General features: G+C 37.4%; 1 protein-coding gene across 1 annotated transcript in view; it reads right to left on the bottom strand.

Moving 5' to 3' along the window:
• Positions 1-3: 3 nt before the first annotated feature.
• LOC113057479 (stromal membrane-associated protein 1-like) overlaps positions 4-23580 on the bottom strand; it is a gene marked incomplete at its 3' end in the record, with an annotated part of 67598 nt that continues 44021 nt past the window's right edge. Inside the window, exons 7-9 of the mRNA XM_026224907.1 lie at positions 18269-18347; positions 13760-13887; positions 4-180 (exon numbers count right to left, since the gene is read on the bottom strand). Of these exons, the coding sequence (XP_026080692.1) occupies positions 4-180; positions 13760-13887; positions 18269-18347 (384 nt within the window). The remainder of the gene's footprint in view (positions 181-13759; positions 13888-18268; positions 18348-23580) is intronic.

Genomic DNA, 23580 nt, shown 5'->3' with positions numbered 1-23580 from the left:
AATAGAGTCCTTGGAGAGAGGTTTCTTGGCCGAGTCCTCTGCTTTGCTGCTCCCGCTGGTTTCGCTGAACAGGTCCAGATCTCCCTGTGGTGGAGCAGCACTTCCTGTGCCCGTAGCACCTGCCACAGCCCCTCCGGCGGAGCTGGCCTGAGCGCTACCAGCTGCCTTACTGGAACTGACCTGAAGAGAAGAGGAGACAGTTGACTTCAAGCCATAGACACTCTGGCTTATACAGCTTCACACAATAACTCCCTCACATATCAATAAAACTCATTAGCAATCACAGACATGCATGGATATATCTGTGGGCCTAAACTCGTGAGCCAAATGAGGTATCTCAACAGACCTCCCAGTCTAAATGGTAGGAAACTTGAGCCAAATCAACCAGGTAAAGCTCAGAAACATTCATAACGGAAATAACACTAACACAAAAAAACAGAGTCATTTTATTCAAGTTCATTATAAATTATATACTATTTTGTCTAAAGGTAAAAAAGAAAACAGCAAAATATAAAATCAATTATTTAATCAATACATTTCAAAACATATATACTATTAACAAGAACAGTTATAAAAAAAATAATAAGGCTGCGTTGAACACTCAAACCTGTGGCGAAATGTGTGTGAGGAAATCTTTAGCTCTCAATAAAATGCTTAAATCACATATATTCCTGTTAAAGTGACCCACAAAAATTCACAGAACAATTGTAAAATGCGAACACATCTCATAAGGTAAGGCAAATAATCAAATCAAAGTTGGTTAAAAATATGAATCCTGGATAAACAGACACAGATAAGAGAAAGGCTTCATCATCTTCATGCAGAGAAATGACATTAATTAGACTTGCAGCTGTGGATGAATGAATAGCTCAGGAAGAGGAGATACAATTCACCGTTTACACAAACTTACAGCACACACACATAACAGAAGATGGAACAGACAATCAGTAAGAGGCCGTTTGTGTTCAGTCAAAGCACCTGCATCCTTTACTCAATTACAGTCATGTGATGCTAGACTAGCAGCCACAAAGCTGGCAGATGGGTAAAGCTGATGCCATGGTTTACCCTTGGAGAAGCAAGTCCGTCAATACAAAATTGAGGGAAAGTTCTAGGCCTAGATCATAGTTCATAATTCCAGGAAAGTCAGCATGGTGACAAGTAACTTGCTGACTCTGGTGGCACCTGGCTGAAGAAACTCAAATGTGGCCCAAGGTCATGTTCAGTGATGTGCGAGGCCTGGGTGAGTCTTGCTGAGGTCTGGCACAGGCTCCTGTCTATCCGTGAACAAGAATCAGGAGGACATCACACCATTAGAAGCAGGACTGAGGACACTACGCTGGCAGCACACCATGATTCAACTACAGTACATATTAGCCATGCCAGGTGGACCTCATGAAACCTAGTGTCTTTGTCCTCTAACTTTGAGGATATTTATAAGCTAGTGATGAAATTAACATGTTACAGCTGCAGAAAATATATATACAAACATAGTTTTTTTTTTTTTTTGTAAATACACTTCAATAAAGACTATTTACTTTAATATACACTTTTAAATAAATGTATACTTTTTAAGGGATGCATTACATTGACCAAAACTGATATTGTGATAATAAAGATTTTTTATTTCAAATAAATGCACTTTCCATTAAAGAAACTTAAAAAGTATCATGGTTTCAACAAGTTCATTAAGCAGAATTTTTTTTTTAACACTGATAATAGTAAAACATTTTAATACATTCAACAAATATTCAATACATAAATGTACCCTGGACCACAAAGCCATTTTTTGATTAGTAATATGCAGTGCTAAGAACTTAATTTGGACAACTTTAAAGGCAATTTTCTCAATATTTCGATTTTTTGCACCCTCAGATTTACAAATAATTGCATCTCAACCAGACATTGTAAAAAACAAACCATTCATCACTGAAAGATTATTTATTTAGCTTCCATATGATGTATAATTTTCCATTTAAAAAAATGGGCCCTTATGGTTTTGTGGTGCAGGGTCACAAATACAATTAATAAATATTGGTATTATTGTACATTATTTAAATGTACTGTAAGAGCATCTGATTCTGACTAGAATAGCAAATAGCAAATTATGCTCATGGCTATGACAAAGTAGAAGCTATGCTAAAAAAAAAAAAGTCTGGCTCAAACTTTATATTTTAACAGGAAACAAGTTACACATTAAAGAAAGTACTAGAGTGAATTATAATGTTTCACCCTCTATAAAGGGTGAAAAGAGAAGAGAAAAGCAGAGCGAGAGGAAAGTGAAAACAGAAGCGAGAATGTGCTACATTATTTGAATTCAAATAGAGCGAAAACAAATAGATACGTGTTATCAATTGATTTTCCTCTCAAAAATCTTCTCACTCTAGTATCATTAAGTGTCAAACATGCTTACTCAGATGGCAGATATCGAACAGGCCATTCTCTGAAGTTCACCGCTGAAGTACGTGCCTGACATGAGCTCATAAATAAAACTGAACGAAAAGAGCGTGATCAGAGACCGTCTCTGCCTCTCCCGCTGTCTATCCATCAGTGTCTTGAAGCTCCATGAACAGAAATGTTCAACAGTAATCAGAGACAAAAAAGCCAGGGTTGGGAGGACAGGGGGTGGAGGTTGGCAGTGACACATGTGGACGCGCTCTTCCCGACGACGATATGTAGCTCTGCGCTTAGGTATGCAGAAGTAAACACAAGCAGCTGCTGCAGCGGCAGTCGCACATCTGATAAGAAGTGAGCCGAGCTGAACACGGGTGAACAGCACTGCGGCGTGATAAGCCAAACACCACCTCGCAGATCTGATACGCAAACCCCTAGGATGATTAACCTGTGAAGGCTGATGCTAACACAACTGTGTGCTACAGCCTATAATGGGTTCCAGCCTTTGATATGCACGAGAGAAAGAGGCGAGGAACAAAGAAATCACACAAACTCTTGACAGCTAGTCTCAAGACCCCAGCAACTAGCAAGAACATACTTGCTTGGCAGGAGGGAGCCCTTTTTTCAGGCCACATTATGAAAAAGAGATGACATAAGCCCTTTTCTCTATTTGTAATATGAGTGACATTTGAAGGGATCCATACGGGAGTCCGCAGAGGGACACAGGAAATGCTATTAGAATTAAAAATAGATGAGGAGGGGGAGGCCAGGACACCTACACTCCAGAATTCAGGGACAGGAACAGATATTTTTCTCTATGCTCCATGAATGAGAGGAAGAGAAACCTTCTGTGTGCACATGTACACATCTATATTTTAAAGATGGAGAGATGGAATGATGGACAGAATGGTGTACTGAATGGATGGAGAGAACGAGAAAATGAAAAATAGAATGATAAGACAGACAGAATAACAGATAGAATAACAGAATGATAGACGGAAATACAAATAGAATTATAACGTGATAAAGAGACAGACAGACAGACAGACAGACAGACAGACAGACAATCTATCTAATTTGAAAGTATGCAATTTCGGATGAACTCTCATAATAATCTCTCTCTCCTTCTCATTCACCACATTTAGTGTGGCACCAATCCATGAATATTTGCTCTTTCCCACCCCCACATTAGTACAGAAACACACACGCACCATCCAAACACAGTGCAGCCTGTATTTCACTGTGACATTCACGGAGCACCATGCATATTCTAGCTTTACCCACCCCCAAACACAATTCACTCGCTCCCCCATACCCACAGAGAGAGAGAGGGAGAGAGAGATTTTATGTGCAACAGAGTAGGCTTTGTCTGATTAGCAGCCCCACACAGATAATTAGCACTCTGGTGGTGCTGTGGGCTGGGCTAATCCAGTTTCCCCCAAAGCCCCCTTCTGCCTGGGAAACCAGAAAAACCCAAGCAACAAAAAAAAAAAAAAAAAAGAAGCGAAAAAACAAAAGAACAGAAGTGCCCCAAATCACAAATGTGCTAGGTTGGATTTGGTGAAGACGGTTGTTCGTGCTGGGTATGTGCCAGAGCAGAGTCTGGCAGTGCCACCCTGCCAAGGTCCCACTGCAGCTCAGAGTCTGAGGATCAGTCAGCAGGAAAGAGCGGATGAGACACGAGGCCATCTGGGGAATACACAGCTACACAATCAACAATATGAAGGGGGAAAATAAACAAATACCATCTATTTGCAAACTATAAAAAAAAATCTAAATATCAGATTGAATAAAAAAAGACTCATAAATGTTTATGTTACTCATAAATACATCACGTAGGTGTGAAAGTAGTTGCCTCAGTATGCCTTGAACAAACTGCGAATTTCCTTACAAACACCCATCCCATCAGCCCCAGGCTGCAGAGATGCTTTTGTGGTTTTGTGTTCATGTACTGCACTGGTCCTGCAGATGTTCTGAAGAAGTGCGTCCCTGCGGTGCTGCTCTGGGATCAGTTAACTGTGTTACTTAGCACTGGTTACAGATAGAAGATGAAGAAATCTGAGCCTGCATTAGCACTCTGACCTATATGCTTCCAGGCATCCTTCAGTAATGTATCCACTGCCTCACTTCGGCCTTGATCGATTCTCTGCTGGTCTAGACTTCAGTCATAGTGCCATTAAGTGCAGATCACATTCCTACATACTGTAAACGCAGCATGATTTCACTTTCTTCTCCACACATGACCAAAAATACCTTAAGTATCAAAGGCCAGTATGGCACTAATTTACCATTTCAGTGTTTCCTGCGATTCTATGAAAAATGGATGTTATTTTCTGGGGCGGATCTGCGAAAAAAAGGCTCCCAATATATTAAACATTTTAAATACATACATTTTACATTAAATTAAATCACATTTATTAATATAACTCATATATATAAGTTAATACATTGACATCTATAAAAAGAGGCATTGATCAAAAGGAAATTCATTCCTTCTATCTAATAATAATTCAGCTTCATTTCCCCCTGACAAACCTGAGAATAAAACATGGCATTCTGACCCTAGTCCTAACATCTGATGACATGCTTGCATACCCAAGGACATTCTGCCTCTAGAATACTTTTTAAGAAAATGAGCTGTCCTGGAAAAGTAAGAACACGCATACATACACACACTATAAATGTGAAAAAAGCAAGACCAATTAAGGCCAGCTTACTCCGTCTGGTAAAGAGAAAAATTAATACACTTGATGCTTTACTGTCCCCGAATCCTAAAATATGCATAAACGTTCTTTAAATATCCCAACAATTTGCATGTGGTCACGAGCGATGGCCTCACCTTTTCCTGAGACGTGCGGATAGATTGCATGTTTCCTTTAAGGATTAGATGTTTGGCTTTAAGGTAGAGCTGGTAACATGTGAATTCGCATTGTGTGGGGCTGGAGCATGAAATGAGTTAATCCTCGGTTCCTCGGGGCAGTCCTTCATAAGTACCGACCATTCATGAACTTGACTGTATCTGTAATGTTGTCTACGACCTTGGGATAGTATCATATGATGGTTTCTAAAGGTTTCATGAATAGGTCAGGCATGGGACCAAGGGACGCTGGTTAGAATGGACCCATTAGTACCTGCTAGATGATGACGCAACTAAGCCATCTGGTTGTAAAAAAAGCATTTTTCTCCATGCTAATGGTTCTTTAGACCTCCGTGTACCCCTACAGTGGGTGTGTTGTTTTAATCAGATGCAGAGAACAAGGGCATATATGAGTTCATGGTGATTAGACTAACTACATGGACAAACACGGGACGGAACAAGAGTGGAAACAGAAGCCTTTGGATTACAGAATACCACAATTTTGACACTTCATACACATTCTGCCACTGGTGACATTAATAGCCTAGAGCCTCAGCGGTGCACTGTGTTTCAGTACACCATGTTTGTTTTTGTCTCGTCTTATGTCTATTAATGGTTGTTAAATGTTTGGTTGGAGTCTTGTAAAACCGGAAAGATAAAGGCTGGGAGAAGTGTATTCTTGATTTGGATTTTTGGGACGATTGGCCCTTTATGGGTTATGTTTGGTGATGCAATCTCCAACTGCACGTAGGAATTTCAGTTCAATGCGGCATTAAATGGGTCTTTGGAGTGTTACAAACTTTTTGTGAATAGATAAGATCCCTAAAGTTGCAAAGACTAAAGTCTTAAACCCAAAGAGACATTCTTTATAAAATGAAGACTCGACCACGCCCTCCTAAAATGCCTCATTTAAACATGCCAGTGTGTGGGAAGATTTGCATACTACCACCCAAATGTCCACGCAAAGAAAGGCAGGATAACTTTGATTTTAGCTGAAGTATTGTTGCTGCCGCCGCCTGGTTTAGGAGACGCTGTGTGTTTCGGTGTAAAAGCGAAACTACTGTGTTTGGCCTTCCAAAAGAGGACACAACTAGAAATAAGTGGTTAAGTTGCATTTACAACACTGTTCCAGAAAAGTTCAACCCAAATATTCAGATGTGTGCAGTACATTTAATAGTGGACTGTAAGGGAAAGTAGCCTACAATGTGTCTGTGCTCAAAGGCTGTTTCTATAAAGTGGGGTAGTTCCAACCTTGCAAGGACACAGCCTGCAAGTACAATTCAGAACCGACTGCAAAGGAGATCTAATCAGCCGCCTTTGCCATCTTTTGTCTTCAGTAACCTGCGTTCTCTGAATAACAAAGTAGACATGTTAAGATCACACAAAGTTACTGTAATGAATTTTGTGAGTCATCTCCATTGTGCTTTACCCAATGTTGGCTACAGTCTGCAATTCCTGATTCGCTTTTTGAAGTCCCTGGATTTACACTGGTAAATCACTGGTGAGATGACAGAGATAAAGTTTCGGGCAGAAGCAGAAGAGACGAAATCTGTGTGTATATAAATGATTAATGGTGTTGAGCATAATCCGTAAAATATAAGATGTGCGATCCCAATGTGGAAATTCTTGGCTTGACTTTAAGACCTTTCTATCTGCCTTGAGAATATGCTTTATTTTGCTGTTTGTGGGATATGTTCCACCTAGCGGTAAACCTCCAGCTTGATAGCGGACCATGTTCATGAAGTTCAGCTCCACTATTCAGATAAAACCATGGTAGTTTTGGGCGATTTAAACCAGTGCTAATTGGAGACTGTGTTGCCAGGATTCGAGCAATATGTAAAGACTGTTATAACAATATTTTGTGACTGTTAAGGATGCTTAGTGTCAAACTGTATGCTACCAAAACTGAATTCTGACCACACTGTAATATACATGATTCCTGTGTACAAGACCAAACTTAAAAGAAGCAAACCAGAAAATAAACTGATTATATTGTGGTCTAATGAAAGTACTGTAAAGTACAACTTAAAGCCTGTTTCGACTGGACAAATTGAGAATTTTTTGATAATGGTTCTCCTGATGACAGAACCACAGTGATGAATGATTACAATCATTTTTGCGTTGAGTTGGTTATACCTACAAAAGAGTTTAAAGTGTTTTTAAATAACAAACCATATGTCGCAAAGTATTAAAGAAATTATACATTTCAGTAAAGTAGCATTTAAGAATAAACATATTAATGTATTTAAACGAACAGAAAAAGAGTTAAAAATGAAATTGAAGGAAGCAAATCAAGCGTATGGGAAGTGGCTGGAGGAAGCATTTCAGACCTGACCCTTGGAAGTTTGCCTATAAGAAAGGATACAGTAATAAAGATGCAGTTGCTACTTTAGTACATATTTCTGCGATTAACACAATACAGGTTGATATTTTGGTGTCAAAACTTGCAGAGTTGGGCGTAAATTCCCATTTGATTTGCTGGTATATCTCATTTCTCACAAAGAGTGTTCAGAGAGTTAAAGTGAATAAAACAGTACCCCAGGGATGTGTCAGTTCTGCTATACTTTTTACTTTGTATACAGACGATTGTCAAGCTGACATGACAAATCAATATATTTTAAAGTATTCTGACAACACTGTTTTAATATTAGTGTTGAATGTTTCGGACAGTCCTGTGCCACATCAACTGGGTGTGACAAAAATGGTAGGATGGTGTAAGAATAACGATCTTGTTATTAATAGGAGTAAAACTTGAAGAAATCAAATGTGGGTCCAGATTTAATGGTTGTACATAAACTGTTGTTATTCATAATGAAAAGATCAGTGATGGTAAATGATATGCTGTCTTGGAAGAATCATATTGATACTCTCTGTAAAAGAGCAAAGCCGAGAATTACCTTTCTTCGTCGTCTCAGGTCTTGCGTAGTGAGAGGAAAGTTTGGCTATTTTTTTATGTCTGTGATTATGAGTATACTGCAATACTGTAACTCTATATGGTACAAGAGTCTATCGGTTAAGTTAAAAACAAAATTGTTTATTCACATAAAAATCTGTTCAAGGATTGTTGGCAAGTTTCTTGAGAAGCGATATGATTTAGAATATAACAACTTGTTAACGTTAGCTATTAATAAAGTAGCTGCTTCTAATCAGGTCTAATCGGAGGTACCGAGTCCCAAGTTTCAACAGAGTTAGGCTGAAGCAATCATTTGTGCATCAGTCTATCATTGAGTTGAATAAGAGGTGAAGGTGCTGTGAAGTTTAGGGTGTAGTTTTAAACATATAGTAGATGTAATGTGGTATGCCTTAGTCTTAAACGTATAGTATATGTAATGTAGGATGTAATGTAATACTTATGTAAGTGTAATGTACAATGTGTGTTTTTGAACTGTGTAGATTAAATGTATTTGTTGGTGCTGAATGTTGTAAACATGGATACAGTTACATGAGAAAAATTTCTGACTTGTCTGACAATAAAGTATTATCATCATCATCATCAGCCCTCAACCCAGATGATATGTCTGTCAGTTAGTCACTTCCCAGACATTGAAATACAACACTGGCAATGAGAATGGCAATGCAAAATGTACAACTCTGAATAGCCTAAAGAGCAAAATTTCCAAAACACACGAAAAAAAAAAAAAAAAAAAAAAAAAAAAAAACACTTTTCAAAAAATGCACTGCATGAAAATAAATACAATAAAATTAATTGATATATAATGTTCCAAGAGAAGAATTTTCATCATATATATCAGGTCAACATCCCTCCACTGACTACTGTCACAGCTGTCTTACAAGTATTACAAGAAGAATATATTTCTATAAACTTCCAAGTGAACCAGAAACCGTAAACAAAACCACACGTGTGCTTGAGGTCATCCATTCATTGCTTTCTCCATTCAACCATACCAGAGTTCGTTTGGAAGGGGACTGAGACCACCTCTTCAGCTGGGTCTCGGTTTCGGTTGTTTGGTCCACACCAGAGTGCAATTGCTGTATCCACACCTGCCCAAAAGTTTCATACCAAAGGGGGAAAAAACTTGAGTTCGATTCAAGACAAGTGTTGATACACCCTTAGTCTCAAAAAGACTTTGCTATTACAAAACCACACTAAAAAGTGAAAACATTGTTTTGCAGCAAAGTCTGAATTAAAAACTTGGATAAAGCAGTCGCCCTGCAGCACACCGGCCACCGCAGAGCCTTTTCCTTTGTAGAGGTGTACACACTGAACTAGCCCAGATTTCATTAGACATAAGTCCTACTGAGAAACCATCTGTGCTTAAAACACTCACATGAAACACTGAGACTGCCTACACTGCAGCTCTAGTGTGTGTAGAAACAGCGTATGTACCCACATGCGCTCTTACAGGCTCAATGTGGTTTTACACTGTGCTGCACCCATGCAGTGCTGAATGTGTGGTGCATGGCATGCCCATATGTAGAGAGTTAGGGCCCACAAAGCTCAAAGAACACGGGCAGATCAATAGTTGTTCTCTTAAAGGGCCAACGGTGGGTTTCGATGAGATATGCCTCTTAAACAGCTGAATGATTCATTAGTGAGTCAGCACACTATACATCCTGTGTGCTGCAGATTCTGGGGCGAGACTATTGCAGGAAAACAGCTGACAGATGGTACCAAGCAAAATTACTTAAATAAAGCAAACCTTTCTGCAATTACATGACCTAGTCTGGTAGACTGCATCAGTGTAAAAGCAGGAAGAGGTTTAGAGAATTCAAACAACCCTGTAATACATCAGAATCCTCATTTTAAGAGGATAATAAGCAGCTAAATGCTAAGAGGATCATATGGAAGTGGAGAGATGTGTGATTTTGGGTTCAAATCATGTCATGGTGGTTTAAGAAAAAAAGTATGTTTTACAAACAAATGCTATTTCAGTCTTTCTGTTTAATACTTTTTCTAATGTTTATGTGTTAATTGCCTTTTTTGTAATAATTGTGAAGTTTATTAGCAATTTTTGAGTGAAAACGGTTTCGAAATAAATTTTATATGAAGGTTTTTTTTATTTTTCAGTGTAGCATGTTTTTTTTTATTATTATTGGTAAAGGCTGATATTGGTTATTTACTCGTTTTTGCTCATTATCCTAGTTTTACATTTAGATCACTCACATTTTCTTTCATCTAACACTTATTTTAAATTAATCTTTAAAAACGATAATTTAAACAACACTCTTAAATCCGTAGAATATGTCAAAATGAATATTGCATTTTCTTGCTTTAGATTACATTGTTGTAATGCCTTTTTTTGGTTTATTCAATCTTAAAACCAGCTCTTTTAGTATGGTTTTTAGTATGGATAAAAATACTCCTAAACCCTTTATTAATCAATGACAATCAGGAACACATTATTCAAATAAAATATACTGTTTTTATTAACAGCATTTAAAAAAAGATTATTAAACAGTGTAACAAATGTACTGTTCATTGTTAATGCCATTTAATGCACAAATTAATGTTAACTAATGGAACCGTATTATAATGTGCGACCAACTTCTTTATTGACAAACCCACAACAGCGATAAACATCATGTGTCTATTATGTGAATTATCATGATGCAAATGAGCGGAGAGGTTCTGCCTCCACAACGCTCATGAAATGTTGATGATGATATTCTCACAGCCCTTATGTGCGCAAACAGCTTGATTAGGGAGCTTGAGAGAAACAGGCTGGTCAGGATGTCAATAATGGGAAGGGATTGGCTGCTAACCGAGCATCATGGGATACCAGAACTGGCTAGCGGTTGTGCAATCATATACAAGCTGCAGGGAGGGGGCAGTCCTGCAGAGGAGACTGCGTGTGTATGTCTCAGGGGTTGATATAAAAGCTGGCAGTAGATGAGATGTGAAAAGAGGAAGTGTGAGGACAGTTTAACATGCACTGGCTGGAGTCACACTGAAGGAATGGAGAATACGGAAGCCTGGCGGTTTCTCATCAAAGACGCCCAACTGTCTCTCTGTTTAACTTATTTTTATATTTTGAGTTTTAATTTTAGTTTAAATTAATTTTATCATTTTAAAATGAAGGTGAGGTCTGGCTTCTCTGCACTTCCTGCAGGCGCTCTTGCTTCCAGAATACACTGTTTGGAGAAAAACAAATCCTCATTTACATACATAAGCAATCCAATTCCAATAAGTGACACATCTTCAGATACGCGGAGAGCCTCCAAATTCTTTAAAGAGCCAATGTGTGGCTCTTTCAGACACATCTTCCACACAAAGACTCTAAAAAAACACAACAAACAAGAATCAACCATAATGCTGCCATCCTCGCTCATCAGACACCCACTGCCACTCGATTCTTCTGGAGAATAAGAGCAGAGACTGACAGCATGATGTTGAGACTGAATGCTTTGTAAAGCCCTGAGCATTCGCTTACTATTTTCAAGTGATCTATCTTTAGCTCCTCTTTATCCTTTATTAGCATCCCACGAGAATGCAGAATGCGTGAACAAATGTACATTGTGAAGGAAAGGCTGATTTCCATTTGGCCAGAGCAGAGTAGGAGGACATCAATTATTAGAGAAATCCAAGTGAGTCCAGCGGCTCTACACACCTCTCAATAATACATTGATTCAAGTGGGGAAAAGGCTTTTTATCAAGCGACTTTTCTGGCTTCAGCACAGGTTCAGGCTTCCAAGATCAAAAAGAGAATCCAGCTCAAGCCATTCTGAGAATGATGGTCAAAGCGAGTATGAAAGAAAAATGGGTATAGACCTTAGTGTAGACGCCATATTGAAAAACTAAGCTGTGAAGGATAGAATTTACAAAGACGTGCTGTATAATGCTTATGTAATATTTGGGTTTCAAAACTAACAAATTCAAAATTGTTTTCTAGAGTTTTTATCTACTGAAAATTCTTTCAGAAAGATGTTTCGTCATCTGAACAATCAGTATGTTGTTAAACAACAGTAAGATCTTTTGATAACACTGTACCTTCGGTCCCTCACACCCTCATTTTCATTCGTGTCAAAAATGACATATAGGCGCTATCCTGACTAAGGTCTATCGAGGGAGAAAAGACGAAAGTAGAGACAGTGTGGGTTAGTGAGAGTGGGTCCCAGAGGTGAAGACGAGCTTCCACAAAGACAAATTGCTATTCATGCTGAGATCCTCAAGCGTCCTGATTGGCTGTAAGTGTGTAAATCAGTGGTTTTCAACGTTTTTTTTAGCCCACTGCCCATCTATACAGTATATAAGGTCACTTATCGCCCTTCACCAAATAAAATGTACCATACGCTGAATATTTATTCTTGTGTTACATTATTATTCTGTGTTTATAATATTTGTATTGATAATTATTACAATATATAAAAAAACATGCCCGGTAATGGACAAATGTCCAATACTACAGTGCAAGATCATTTTATCTAAATATTTGAAAAATGTAACACTTAAAAAAATTATATTCATTGTGAGATCTGCTGAAGACTACGTTTAATGGTGTTATTAAATTATCAATGTACATAAATTAACTATGTCAGCATTAGATGATGGCAAAAGTAATTCAAATGTAAAATAAGGAAAATGCAGACGTCAACATCAGCCAACAAAAACAAATCTTGAAAATACATTGTGTATTTGCCGAACTTCTCTGTCTCCTCTTAACATGATTCGGTTTTTATTGCTCTTCTCTTGACATTATTAAACATCTCTCCTCTTCACTCTCCTTAGTGAAGGGCCGTAATAAATGCTAATAATCCTCATTATTCATGCTGCATTCTCTGGCCAGGGAGACCCTGCAAATCAATTCTGTCAGCCGCAACTAGACAGGCAAAATGTAATCATGTTGTTTGTGGAGGAAATTAAAACAATTGGGTTTGACCTTTTCTTTGTCTCTCTTAGTCAGTTGATTTCGGACTGAATGAGGGCAGGCAGGAACTGACACGTCATGTGACCTAAGAAAAATAATGCTGCTTGTTTAATTCGTACGTCCAATCCTTTACAAATGAGGCGCACTGGTCTATGAAGGTCTGCTTAGCGTTAACTACCACATGCCGTGACAAATTACTAAACGTACCAAAAGAGTTCAGGTGGTTTGTGCAGTGCTGACATAGCACTGACATTGACTTCATGACTGAAGATCATGATATACATGATATATATGTTTTAAAAAATATATTAAATGATTGATTCCTGTGATGGCAAAGCTGAATTTTCAGCAATCATTACTTCAGTGACATACGATCCTTCAGAAATTCTAATATGCTGATTTGATGCTCAGGAAACATTTATTATTATCATCTATGTTCTTCTTATTAAAAAATATTGGGTGCTTAATATTTTTGTGGAAACTGTAATACTTTTCTACAGTTTGAGGACATTTTCAGTGTCCTCATAAATCACCTTCACATTGTAATACTTCTGTCATACCCATATAATTATACAAATGTGTGGCCCTGTAAACGACCCAAAACAGTCCCACACACACACACACACACAAACGTACACACGCACGCTAACTGGCTATAGATGTTTGCAGTAGTGGACTCGTGTACCTGGTTTGTGTTGATGTTTGAGGGCAGAGGGTTGGATACCATTGGTCCAAAGATGTCTAAGTCGTCACTGATTGGAGCTGCACTGCTTGTTCCCGCCCCACTGCTGGCAGAGCTGGCTGTGGGTGCATCTGAGCGAGAGACAGCCAAATGTCATTACAGACGTGGACAAAGTGTCACATGCATTACATAGAGTAACAGTCACTGTGGATTTTTATCATTTTCACATCAACGTTAAACAAATAAAGTGACCAGAAAGTGTTTATAGAGTCACACTTGAATATCTACAAATACCTTTGCCTTACATAACATAAAACATTGATCAATATTAAAGCAAGACACCACAAGTAGAATCATTCCTTTTCTTTTAATCAATATTGAATATTTTCGTCTGTTTTGTTTCCATAATGTACTTTTCTATTGTGGATGTTTTGTATTCTATCCACTTTTAATATCGTTCATATTTATTTTATTACACTATCGATTTGTCTCTGTTAATTATAATTACAACATATTTAACTTTTCTTCAAAATTTTCTCATGCACTAAAACAAGAAATCTCCACTTAAGTAGCACTAACAAAAGCTAAACTTTAAGTTTTTTTTTCCCTATGTGTTATCCTTAATGAGATATATATACCGGTATACACACACATATACATCTATATATATATATATATATATATATACATCTATATATATATATATATATATATATATATATATATATATATATATATATATATATATATATATATATATATATATATATATATATATATATATATACATACATGCATACATACATATGTGTGTGTGTATATAAATTCAGAGGATTTTGCATTCTGTACATTTATGAAAATGAATGCATATTTTTGCATAATTTGCATATTTAAATATAACATTTCAAAAAACTTGTAATACAAAATAATAGTTGTAATGTACTGTTAATACTCAACTGGTGAAAGTATGCTGATATGTATTATTTAAAAAAGGTTCGCAGTCCGTGTGATTACTCTGCTAGGACACCTATTTCACAGACCAGCAGGTTTTACCAAAAGAAATGAAAGTTTCATTTGTTGTGTCCAAATACTTTTCAGGGCCACTGAATTGATCTATTCTGAGCCAATGAAGTCAATGAAGACACAGCGGCTGTACAGACTCTTTACATAATTCAGATGCATCTGTGACTCACTGACTCAGCAGTGATGACCAATGCCAGGCTAAACCTGCTAGCATGAGTCTTGATCTCTGTAGAGAGAAATAAAGGAGTGTTCATCTGGCAGCAGCCCACACCGCCTGCTCAGCTTGCTTTTCCTGTTCCTGCTACCTATATTGACTCCATCCAAGAGAGCAGGAAATCTAATCACACTCCGCACACGCCTCCGCCAACGCTGGAGAAAGAGCACCCGCTCGCCGGCCCGCCGCTCAGACGCACTCTCATTCCATTAAAGTCAAAGACTCCATCAGAGCCCTGCCTGTGTTCACACGTTACAGTGCGCGGAGTCAGGAGCCGCTGCTATCTCTTTATGACTGATAAAATCCATGAAAATAAAAGATCTTAAAGTAATAAAACTTGAGCGAATAGCTACGGGAGAGGGGAAGAGGAGAGATGCGACGCTTGATGAGCTGGGGGTGTGACTGGAAGGAGAATAGGAAGAGGAAATTAGAGAACCCGCATATAGTGTGATGTGCAGAAGAGCGTAGCATCTGGAAAGCACTGCACTCTATTTCAAAAGCCTTTGTGTGTGCACAAACATCTGATATGCTTTAAGAGCGCCTTTGCATGCGGTCTAAATCAGCGGTTTTCATTTGGTGATGGGTATGGAAATAGTAAGGAAAAACGAAGCCTAATGAAGGAATTAAAAAAGGTTTGCAGAGATATGAAAAGGATGAATGGGATGAGTGTCCAATCAAACTTTAGTATTTTTGTGCAAATACATATGTAACTTGGCGGCAGGTAGCAAAATTAATGCAGATGTCAACATGGATAGGTTGAATGACATTCCTATATTCACAAATACTTTTTTAAAGTTAAAGTTGCAATGTACTTATAAATGTAGCAACAGATCTTTTCTTCAATATTGTAACGAGTGTAACTGATTATTGAAATTATAAGGCGGAGACTTGGTTCTATCTATCGATTGCTGTTGATTGGATCGAGGCAGATTTGAATGCGAGCTTGCAATCAATTTTAACAAGTGACGGGATTTATGCAGATGAAGTGATTGGAGACGTCTGACACAAGTCACCAGAAAGGAGCTTTTGTTTCTCTTTTGATCAAGATGACATTTTAATTCAAAATGACAAGATCCAAAAAAATATTAAAAAGTGAATCATTCACAATAAGATCAATACTATTCATTTAGATTATAAATTAACTTATAAAAGAAAAAAAAATTATAAATACTGTGTTAGGTTGTCACTTTTTTAACCAATGTAAAATCTGGTTGCTGAAACTAAACCAGATGAGAACCATTGATCTGACTTCTTCCAGACATTCAAACACATGTTTAATGTTTCTCTTTTTCAAAACATCTGAAGGAAAACTGCAGATGAGCAAAACATCTATGACATTATATTGCATTAAATATGCTAATTTAATGAGATTAGATGCACTGTAGGCCACATTCACACCTGGTATTACCTGATTTTAAGTGTTCATAGCAAACACAGGTGTAACTTTTTTTTTTGATTAGTTATAAACCACATTTGGGGTTGAAATATTTTATTTCAAACGAAAAAGAAATAATAATAATAATAATAATAAAAAGACTACTGTCGATTGACTGCCAATTGGATGAAGGTAGATTTGAATGTGAGCTTGCAGTCGCCTTTAAGTGATAGGCAAGGTTTAAGTAGAATAATTATATAATAAATAAATAAAGTATGCAATCATGAATAGTTACCTTTAAAAAATTCAGGTGTCAACACCAGATCTAAACCATTCTGAAACCAACCTCCTGAGACGGATGCGAACATCAAGTGTTAATAGAACTAAACACACATTTAACAGACAGAATGCAAATGTATTGATATATTGTTGATTCACTGTGATTCACTTGATTAATCAAGCATATAATGCAAGTAATTTGATCAATTTTTCATCAACAGCCACGTCGATGAAAAGAGAGAGAAAAATGATGGTTGTCTGAACACAGTGCTAGAGACGGCTGTCGGTATGGAAGGGTGAGAAAAGATTCTGGGGCCTTGAGCAAAAACACATCAATAAGACGCATGTCTCAATCTCAACACCATCATCTCCAGCCTCTCTTCATCAACACTGACCCCTACTGCCCCCCAGCTGAAGACGTTCATCTAAACACTCTATCCTCCTTGCCTAGGACACAAACATTTGCGGAAATTTATATATTCTTCTAACCCACTCTCTGTGTCTCTCGCACATCATAACGGACAACTAGGTAGCAGATCGAGATTGAGAGAGTGAGAAATATCGAATAAGAGAGAGAGAGCGAGAGAGAGAGAGTGATAAAAACAACATAGAGCGACAAAGGAAAGCTCCAGGGCAGCAAATAGAAACTCATTTCCAAGAAAATAATATAACATCAATTGTGTTTGGTCATCTCAAGGGCTCGAGTTGCCGGCCTGATCAATACCACCAGGACTGAAAGCAGTGTGCTTCTCTGAACCTTCATCCAGACAGTAATAGCAGTCAGTGTGTTCCACTGACATCTGATCTGTAACACTGACTTTAAAGCATGTCGCTTTGGTGTACAGCTACACATTGTCTTGACAATGTTCTCTGACTACTTGCTGGACTAGCAAAAAAAAAAGAGAGAGATACTATTTTTTCTAGATAAAATGGGGAAAAAAAACTCCAGTTACAGTATTAGTTACATTTAACAACTAAGACAAATTATTTAAATGCTACAACTGAATTTTGGCAACATTGATATTCATTTTAAGGTTTGCCATAATTACATGTTTTTTAAAGACTACTTTAGTGAGCACTGAATAACGGGCATCAACATGAGCATGCATAATTAAACTTTTTATTAATTTTATAAAAAAAATAATTTTTATTTTTGCGTTTGGCCTTTATTGTGATAGGACAGTATTACTGCAGACAGGAAGTGAAAAGTGGGGAGGGGGGGTGTCGGGAAAACTTGGCATGCTAGGATTCGAACTCAGGAAGTCTGTATTATAAATTATTATTTTTTTTTTTACTTTTTACCGCAGAACCTGCAGCACCCTTACTAGCCATGCTCCAGTTTATAATTATATATTAATAGGAAAACATGCCAAATATCATGCTGAATTCATCAATGGCATTAGCTATCAATAATATCACTGTATTGATATGTGTGTAAAATCCCATCGGATTAGTCAATGACGCGTTAAGTGCACAAATTCTGCTTCCATTTCACTACCTCCCACCAATTAAAATTGTTCTGGTGTAAGATGGCCTTGAAGTCTTTGGGTTCCAGCCTATCTTACACATTTCACATTCCCTGATTGCCAACGAGATGAGTAATCAATTATTCATGTCTCACCAAGGCCTAACAGGTCGATGGCGGGCTCCGCACTCTTCTTAGGACTGATTCTGGAATCTGTCTGGTTGTCCTCTCTTTTCTGGGATGAAGGAAGGCAAAAAAGAAAGAAAGGAAAGAGCGTTAGTGAAAAGCATTTTTGGGATCACAATTCTGAATGCGAGCATCAGCGTAATAGGCCACCAGTTGTTGTTCTGATTTCAATGATGTTCTTCACAAAAACAGCCTTCAGATGCTATGTATACACAGCTTCTGTGTTTTAGCTTTGCTAGTCAGGCACTTTGACGGCTCTGAACATCCTGTGCTCCGAACTGTATGAATAGATAATGCAACGCGGTGCCAAAATAGCTCGCTCTATTTGTTCACAGCCTGACTGACGCCCGACTGCACCTCACATGTGTTGACTGACCATGCCAGTTTGGAGATGCAGTTCAAAGGCGCTCGAGGCCTGTGATTTGTGACAGGCAAAAAGAGGCATCTCGGGTTGAGAAGACGAACCCTAATCCGGTCTGAGCGGCCGATCGATGGGCTCTGGGTTAAAGCCTGGATCAAAGCCAGACAGAGGCCTTTTAAAACCTCATTCTACACAAAAAACACCTACACAAACACACAAGCAAACTCAAGAGGACAGCACTGGGTTGCACTTTTACCAAAAAGACTGGGAAGACAAAAGGTAACAAAAGGGCAAAAGGTATCAGAACAAACAAAAACCCAGCCAGACTTTACTGTCGAATCTGAATGAAACCACCAGTGTCTGACATCTGCCTTATTAGCGCAATAAAAGGGAATGATAAATGCGAATTTGTCTGGATGTGTCACTTAATGTCATCATTGCGCAATTGTTCTTGGCAAAAGATTGGATTTGAGCGATTGAAAAGCGGGACAGAAGTGACACAAGCACTCTAATGAGCATCTGCAGGCAGGGTTTGTGGTGAAGTGTCAAGCCAGGTGCATCGTGGGTAGAAGATTAAATGGGAAAAAGGAATTCGCCGCTCTCCAGTGAGCTTGAGACTCGGGTCCATTCAACTGTGGGGTAAAAAAAATAAATAGCTGCCTGATGAAAAAAAAAAAAACGCTTTTACTGATTCCAAAGCCGTCGAATGCAGTTTCTAATGAGAAATTCCATCGATCATTCATAATTTTACAAGCTCCCGAATTATGAAAGCTATCAGAAGCGTGCTTTATACGTCGCTGGGCCCTAAGCTCTTGAGGAAAGGTTGGAAATTGAATTAAAGTTAAGCTGAAGTTGAAAGAATTAAAATTGAACTGATTCTTAATCTTTCAGCGATGAAAAGCTTCTTCAGCCTTGCATGTCAGCTTTTGTGTACAAGGGCCAAGTCTTTCACTTGTGACCTTTTTTATTGTATTACACAAGCAGAGACACACTTAGGCAGGAATGTGATGTGCAGCTGCCCTTAGCAAAAAAACAAGGTGCACAGCTTTTATTTGCTTCTATGATTGAAATCCATAATCTTAAAATGGTTGGCTTTGGTTGAATTATGTATGAATTGAGGGCTTAGGTGCGCTACTATTTGTTGACTTTGACACATGCAGACTTTGAAGACGACTTCGAAGACGAAATCCTTCAAGGATGTATTTGTGCTTCAGATGATGGAAACACGACAGGCTGAGACAAACAAACAAAACCTTCACAAGACAAATAAACTGAAATACAAAGGCTTATGGCACACACATCACACCTTGTGAAAACAGGGAGAGTCAACTTTGGGAAGGTCAAGGGTCACACAGCAAGGGTCTCTATAGCCTCAAGTGACGAATTTAGTTTTTAAAGTCTTTTATATTAATGAGGTGAGCAGGCCAAAATGAGTTTAATTATTTAACCCCAAAATATAACAAAAATAATTTAAAAAATTGTGCTTTTATTTACACATACAGTATAAAAACTCTTTCAGTCCATCTCATCCTCTCTCTCAGCCTTTCCTCACTGCCTCCATCACTCTCGAAAGCCGTTCAGTGAACGGGTGTGAAATTGCCTGAACTGTGGTGTTCTGTCTCTGGGGCCTCTCCAATCAAGGTCATTTCTAATTCATGAATACTTCCCTTTGATGGAAGAATAATTCCATTTGGGTCACATTCCCTCACACTCCACGCGGCCGCAGCCATGCAGACAGGATCAGAGGGAGAAGCTCATGTGTGCTCAGGCGTTATGAACAGGGACACTGGTTTTACTCTTCATTCTGGACTGATGCAAAACTGAACAAACTCACAACTTCACGCATTTCAGCTATGAATATCAAAGATGGAGATAACGAGTCTGTCACCTATTTTGTATTCATTAATGGACTGTTATGTTATTTTTGAAGATGCTGAAAGAGCATTAAAAATAAAAAATAAAATAAAAATAAAAAAATTAAATAATTAAATAATTAAATAATTAAAAATGAAATAAAATAAAATAAAATAAAATTAAATTAAATTAATATAATATAATATAATATAATATAATATAATATAATATAATATAATATAATATAATATAATATAATATAAAGTAAAATAAAATAAAATATAGCCAAAAGATAGATTGGGTAAAAAAAAAACAATAAAAAAAATCATTTACCATAACCATTGTTTCCGCAGAAAGACCAGTTACTGATAATGTACATTAAAACTGGCAACTTTGTATTAAGCACTGAAACCAATTCTAAATTAATTGATTGATTTTCATTTGATAGATTTTTACACTAATTATATTATATTATATATTATATTATAATTATATTATAACTAACTATTAAAAGAAACAATGGTTTAAATGGTACAATATTGTAAGGGATCGAACAAAATGGACAAGACACAAAACAATACAGCACAGCATACTGTAAACAAACAAAATACCTACATAGCGTTTTCTTGTCTGTGAAATTAAAGAAAAGAAAAAAACATTAAACTCAAGATTAAAAATGATTAGAAGATAAAATAAAAAAAAGAAATGTGGAGAGAAGAGTATCTGGTATCTTGAGGAGGAAAGGAAGAGATGTTCTGCAGCACAGAAATAATAATAATAGTGGAAGGAAACGCTCTGCTGAAAGCACAGTGTGTTCTTGAGCTTATGAGTGGGCATATGCCACTTCCTGTTTCACAGTTCCTTTACACACTCACAGACCAGGACAAAGCCCTCACTCCACATTCATTAGTGAAACCATAAAGTGAGAAAAGATACCGGAAGTGCTCTGAAGGCTAGTCAGACCTGTTCCCATTGGCACACTCAATAACAAATAATCAGACTACCTACTGATATAATCCAAACCTATTTAATATTTTACAATGATTAGTGCCAAATTTCAAATCTGACTGACTGAGCAGCGTTTTGGGCTTCAGTCGCCAAAAACTAAAGGTGGATGTAATAAATTAAACTCCTGTTACAGAACATGATAAGCAGTCAAACTCATTCAGTTTCCAGTAATTAAAGCAGCACAAACCCCAGCCAGCGGTTAATGGAAGCGTGGCAACATCTGCCAACAGATGCACAGAACGAAGAGACTCAGGCCTGTGCCATGGGGGGAGAAAACAAGACTCCGTTATCATTTTATATTCTTATCATTAATTATAGTTCATCATTGTGCTTATCAGGGATCTAAACTGGGTGGCCTGAGGAGTCTTCGGCTCGTAATCAGCAGAGGCACTTACATCACTGATTACTTTATGCAAATTCCACTTTAATCAGCTGTTAATCCACACTCTTTCTCTGAGTCCGGACTGCCTGCGGCACAAGGGCAGCGCTGAAGCTCGATACGGGACGAATGACAGACGGATGGTCAGACCAAGACTGAACATCGGGACAATTTTTGGTTTTTCTGCATAGATTTTTCAGAACATGGTTTTAAACATAATGGTTTTAAACGTCCAAGCTGTATACTTTTTTTTTTTAGAACTAAGAACAATGTTAGTTTTTACACTAAAAGAACAAACAAAAATTGTGATTAATATAGTATAAAATAAAATTTCAAATATAATTTTTTTTTTTTTATTAATAGCGGTTAAAACTAACTAAAAGACAAACAAGTGGGTCAGATCAGAACATTCTATGACTGGATTATTTTAATAAATTATTTGTATTTTTTCTAAAAATACTGTCAGTCCACTGATAATATCTTGCGGTGTAAATTTTTCTCATCATATAATGCCATAAAAAAAATTGGGGTCAGTAAGATTTTTTTTTATTAAAATAATTAATAAAATATTAACACAAAGTTATATATTATATATCATTAAAGTTATATATATATATTTTTTTAATGTTTCATTCATTCTAATTTGCAGTATTATTTCACAATATTGCTGTTTTTACTTTCAAAACAACAATAAAAAAAATCTATAATAAAGAAACAATAATAATATAAAAAAATCTTACTGACTACTGCGGTAGTGTATTCGTCACAAAATATAAAATTTTTTTGTCTTGTCTTCATTAACAGTGACAAATGTGTTTGTTTGTCAACAAAGGCACAATGAAAAGGCAAATTATGACAATAATTATCAGGTTTTAATTCAAAATATAATGTTGACAAAAACTAAAATAACTGGAAAACAATATGACATAAAACGGCAAAATAGAAACAAATTTTATAGAACTACAAAAAAAAAAAAAAAAAATCATAATGAGACAGGCCAAAATATTGAATAAATGAATCTACAAGAGGCAGGGAATGTGTAAAATTTTGTGAATGACAAGCATTACAATTCAGAGTAAATCTGTGGGCCTGCTGATGGCCTGAAGCGATGGATAAGAGATCAAGAGGAAAAGATGAAGAAAACGGAGCTTGTTTATGTGCTGCAAGCCCATGCAATGTATTGCACATGTATGGATGTGTGAGAGTAAGTTTTCAAACATTTCTCAGTAAACATGGCCACTGTAATCTGTATTATGTATGTGTTGGGTAGTGGGCAATGGCATTTTTCACTCGTAAGCCTTTGTTAGCATTAGACGGGATGGACAGGCATGAAAATTCAACAGATCAACAACAGTGTATCTAGGGAGAGGGAACGCTGGTGCAAGGGCTCACTTCTGTGAATGATGTACTGCAGGGGGTTCTGGGCCGAGCTTCTGGCCCGTCACAAACTGTCAACGCACATCACACTGAAGAGAATCCACCACACTGATACTTCCACGCTTGCCTGTCTACACACACACACACACACACACACACAGACACACACACACACACTGCGTTCCTCACTAGACACTGCTTTTGTGAAAGCTACGGAAACCAACTTCGAGGGGTCAAAATCCTCCAGTTCCAGTTGCCAGACAGAAAGAATATAATTTTTATGGTGGCTGCACTTAATTCTTT

Source organism: Carassius auratus, chromosome 38 (genome assembly GCF_003368295.1).
Source record: "Carassius auratus strain Wakin chromosome 38, ASM336829v1, whole genome shotgun sequence".
NCBI classification, from domain to species: Eukaryota; Metazoa; Chordata; class Actinopteri; order Cypriniformes; family Cyprinidae; genus Carassius; species Carassius auratus.
Note: the sequence above shows the minus strand (reverse complement) of the source record. Positions and strands in the feature narration are given on the sequence as shown.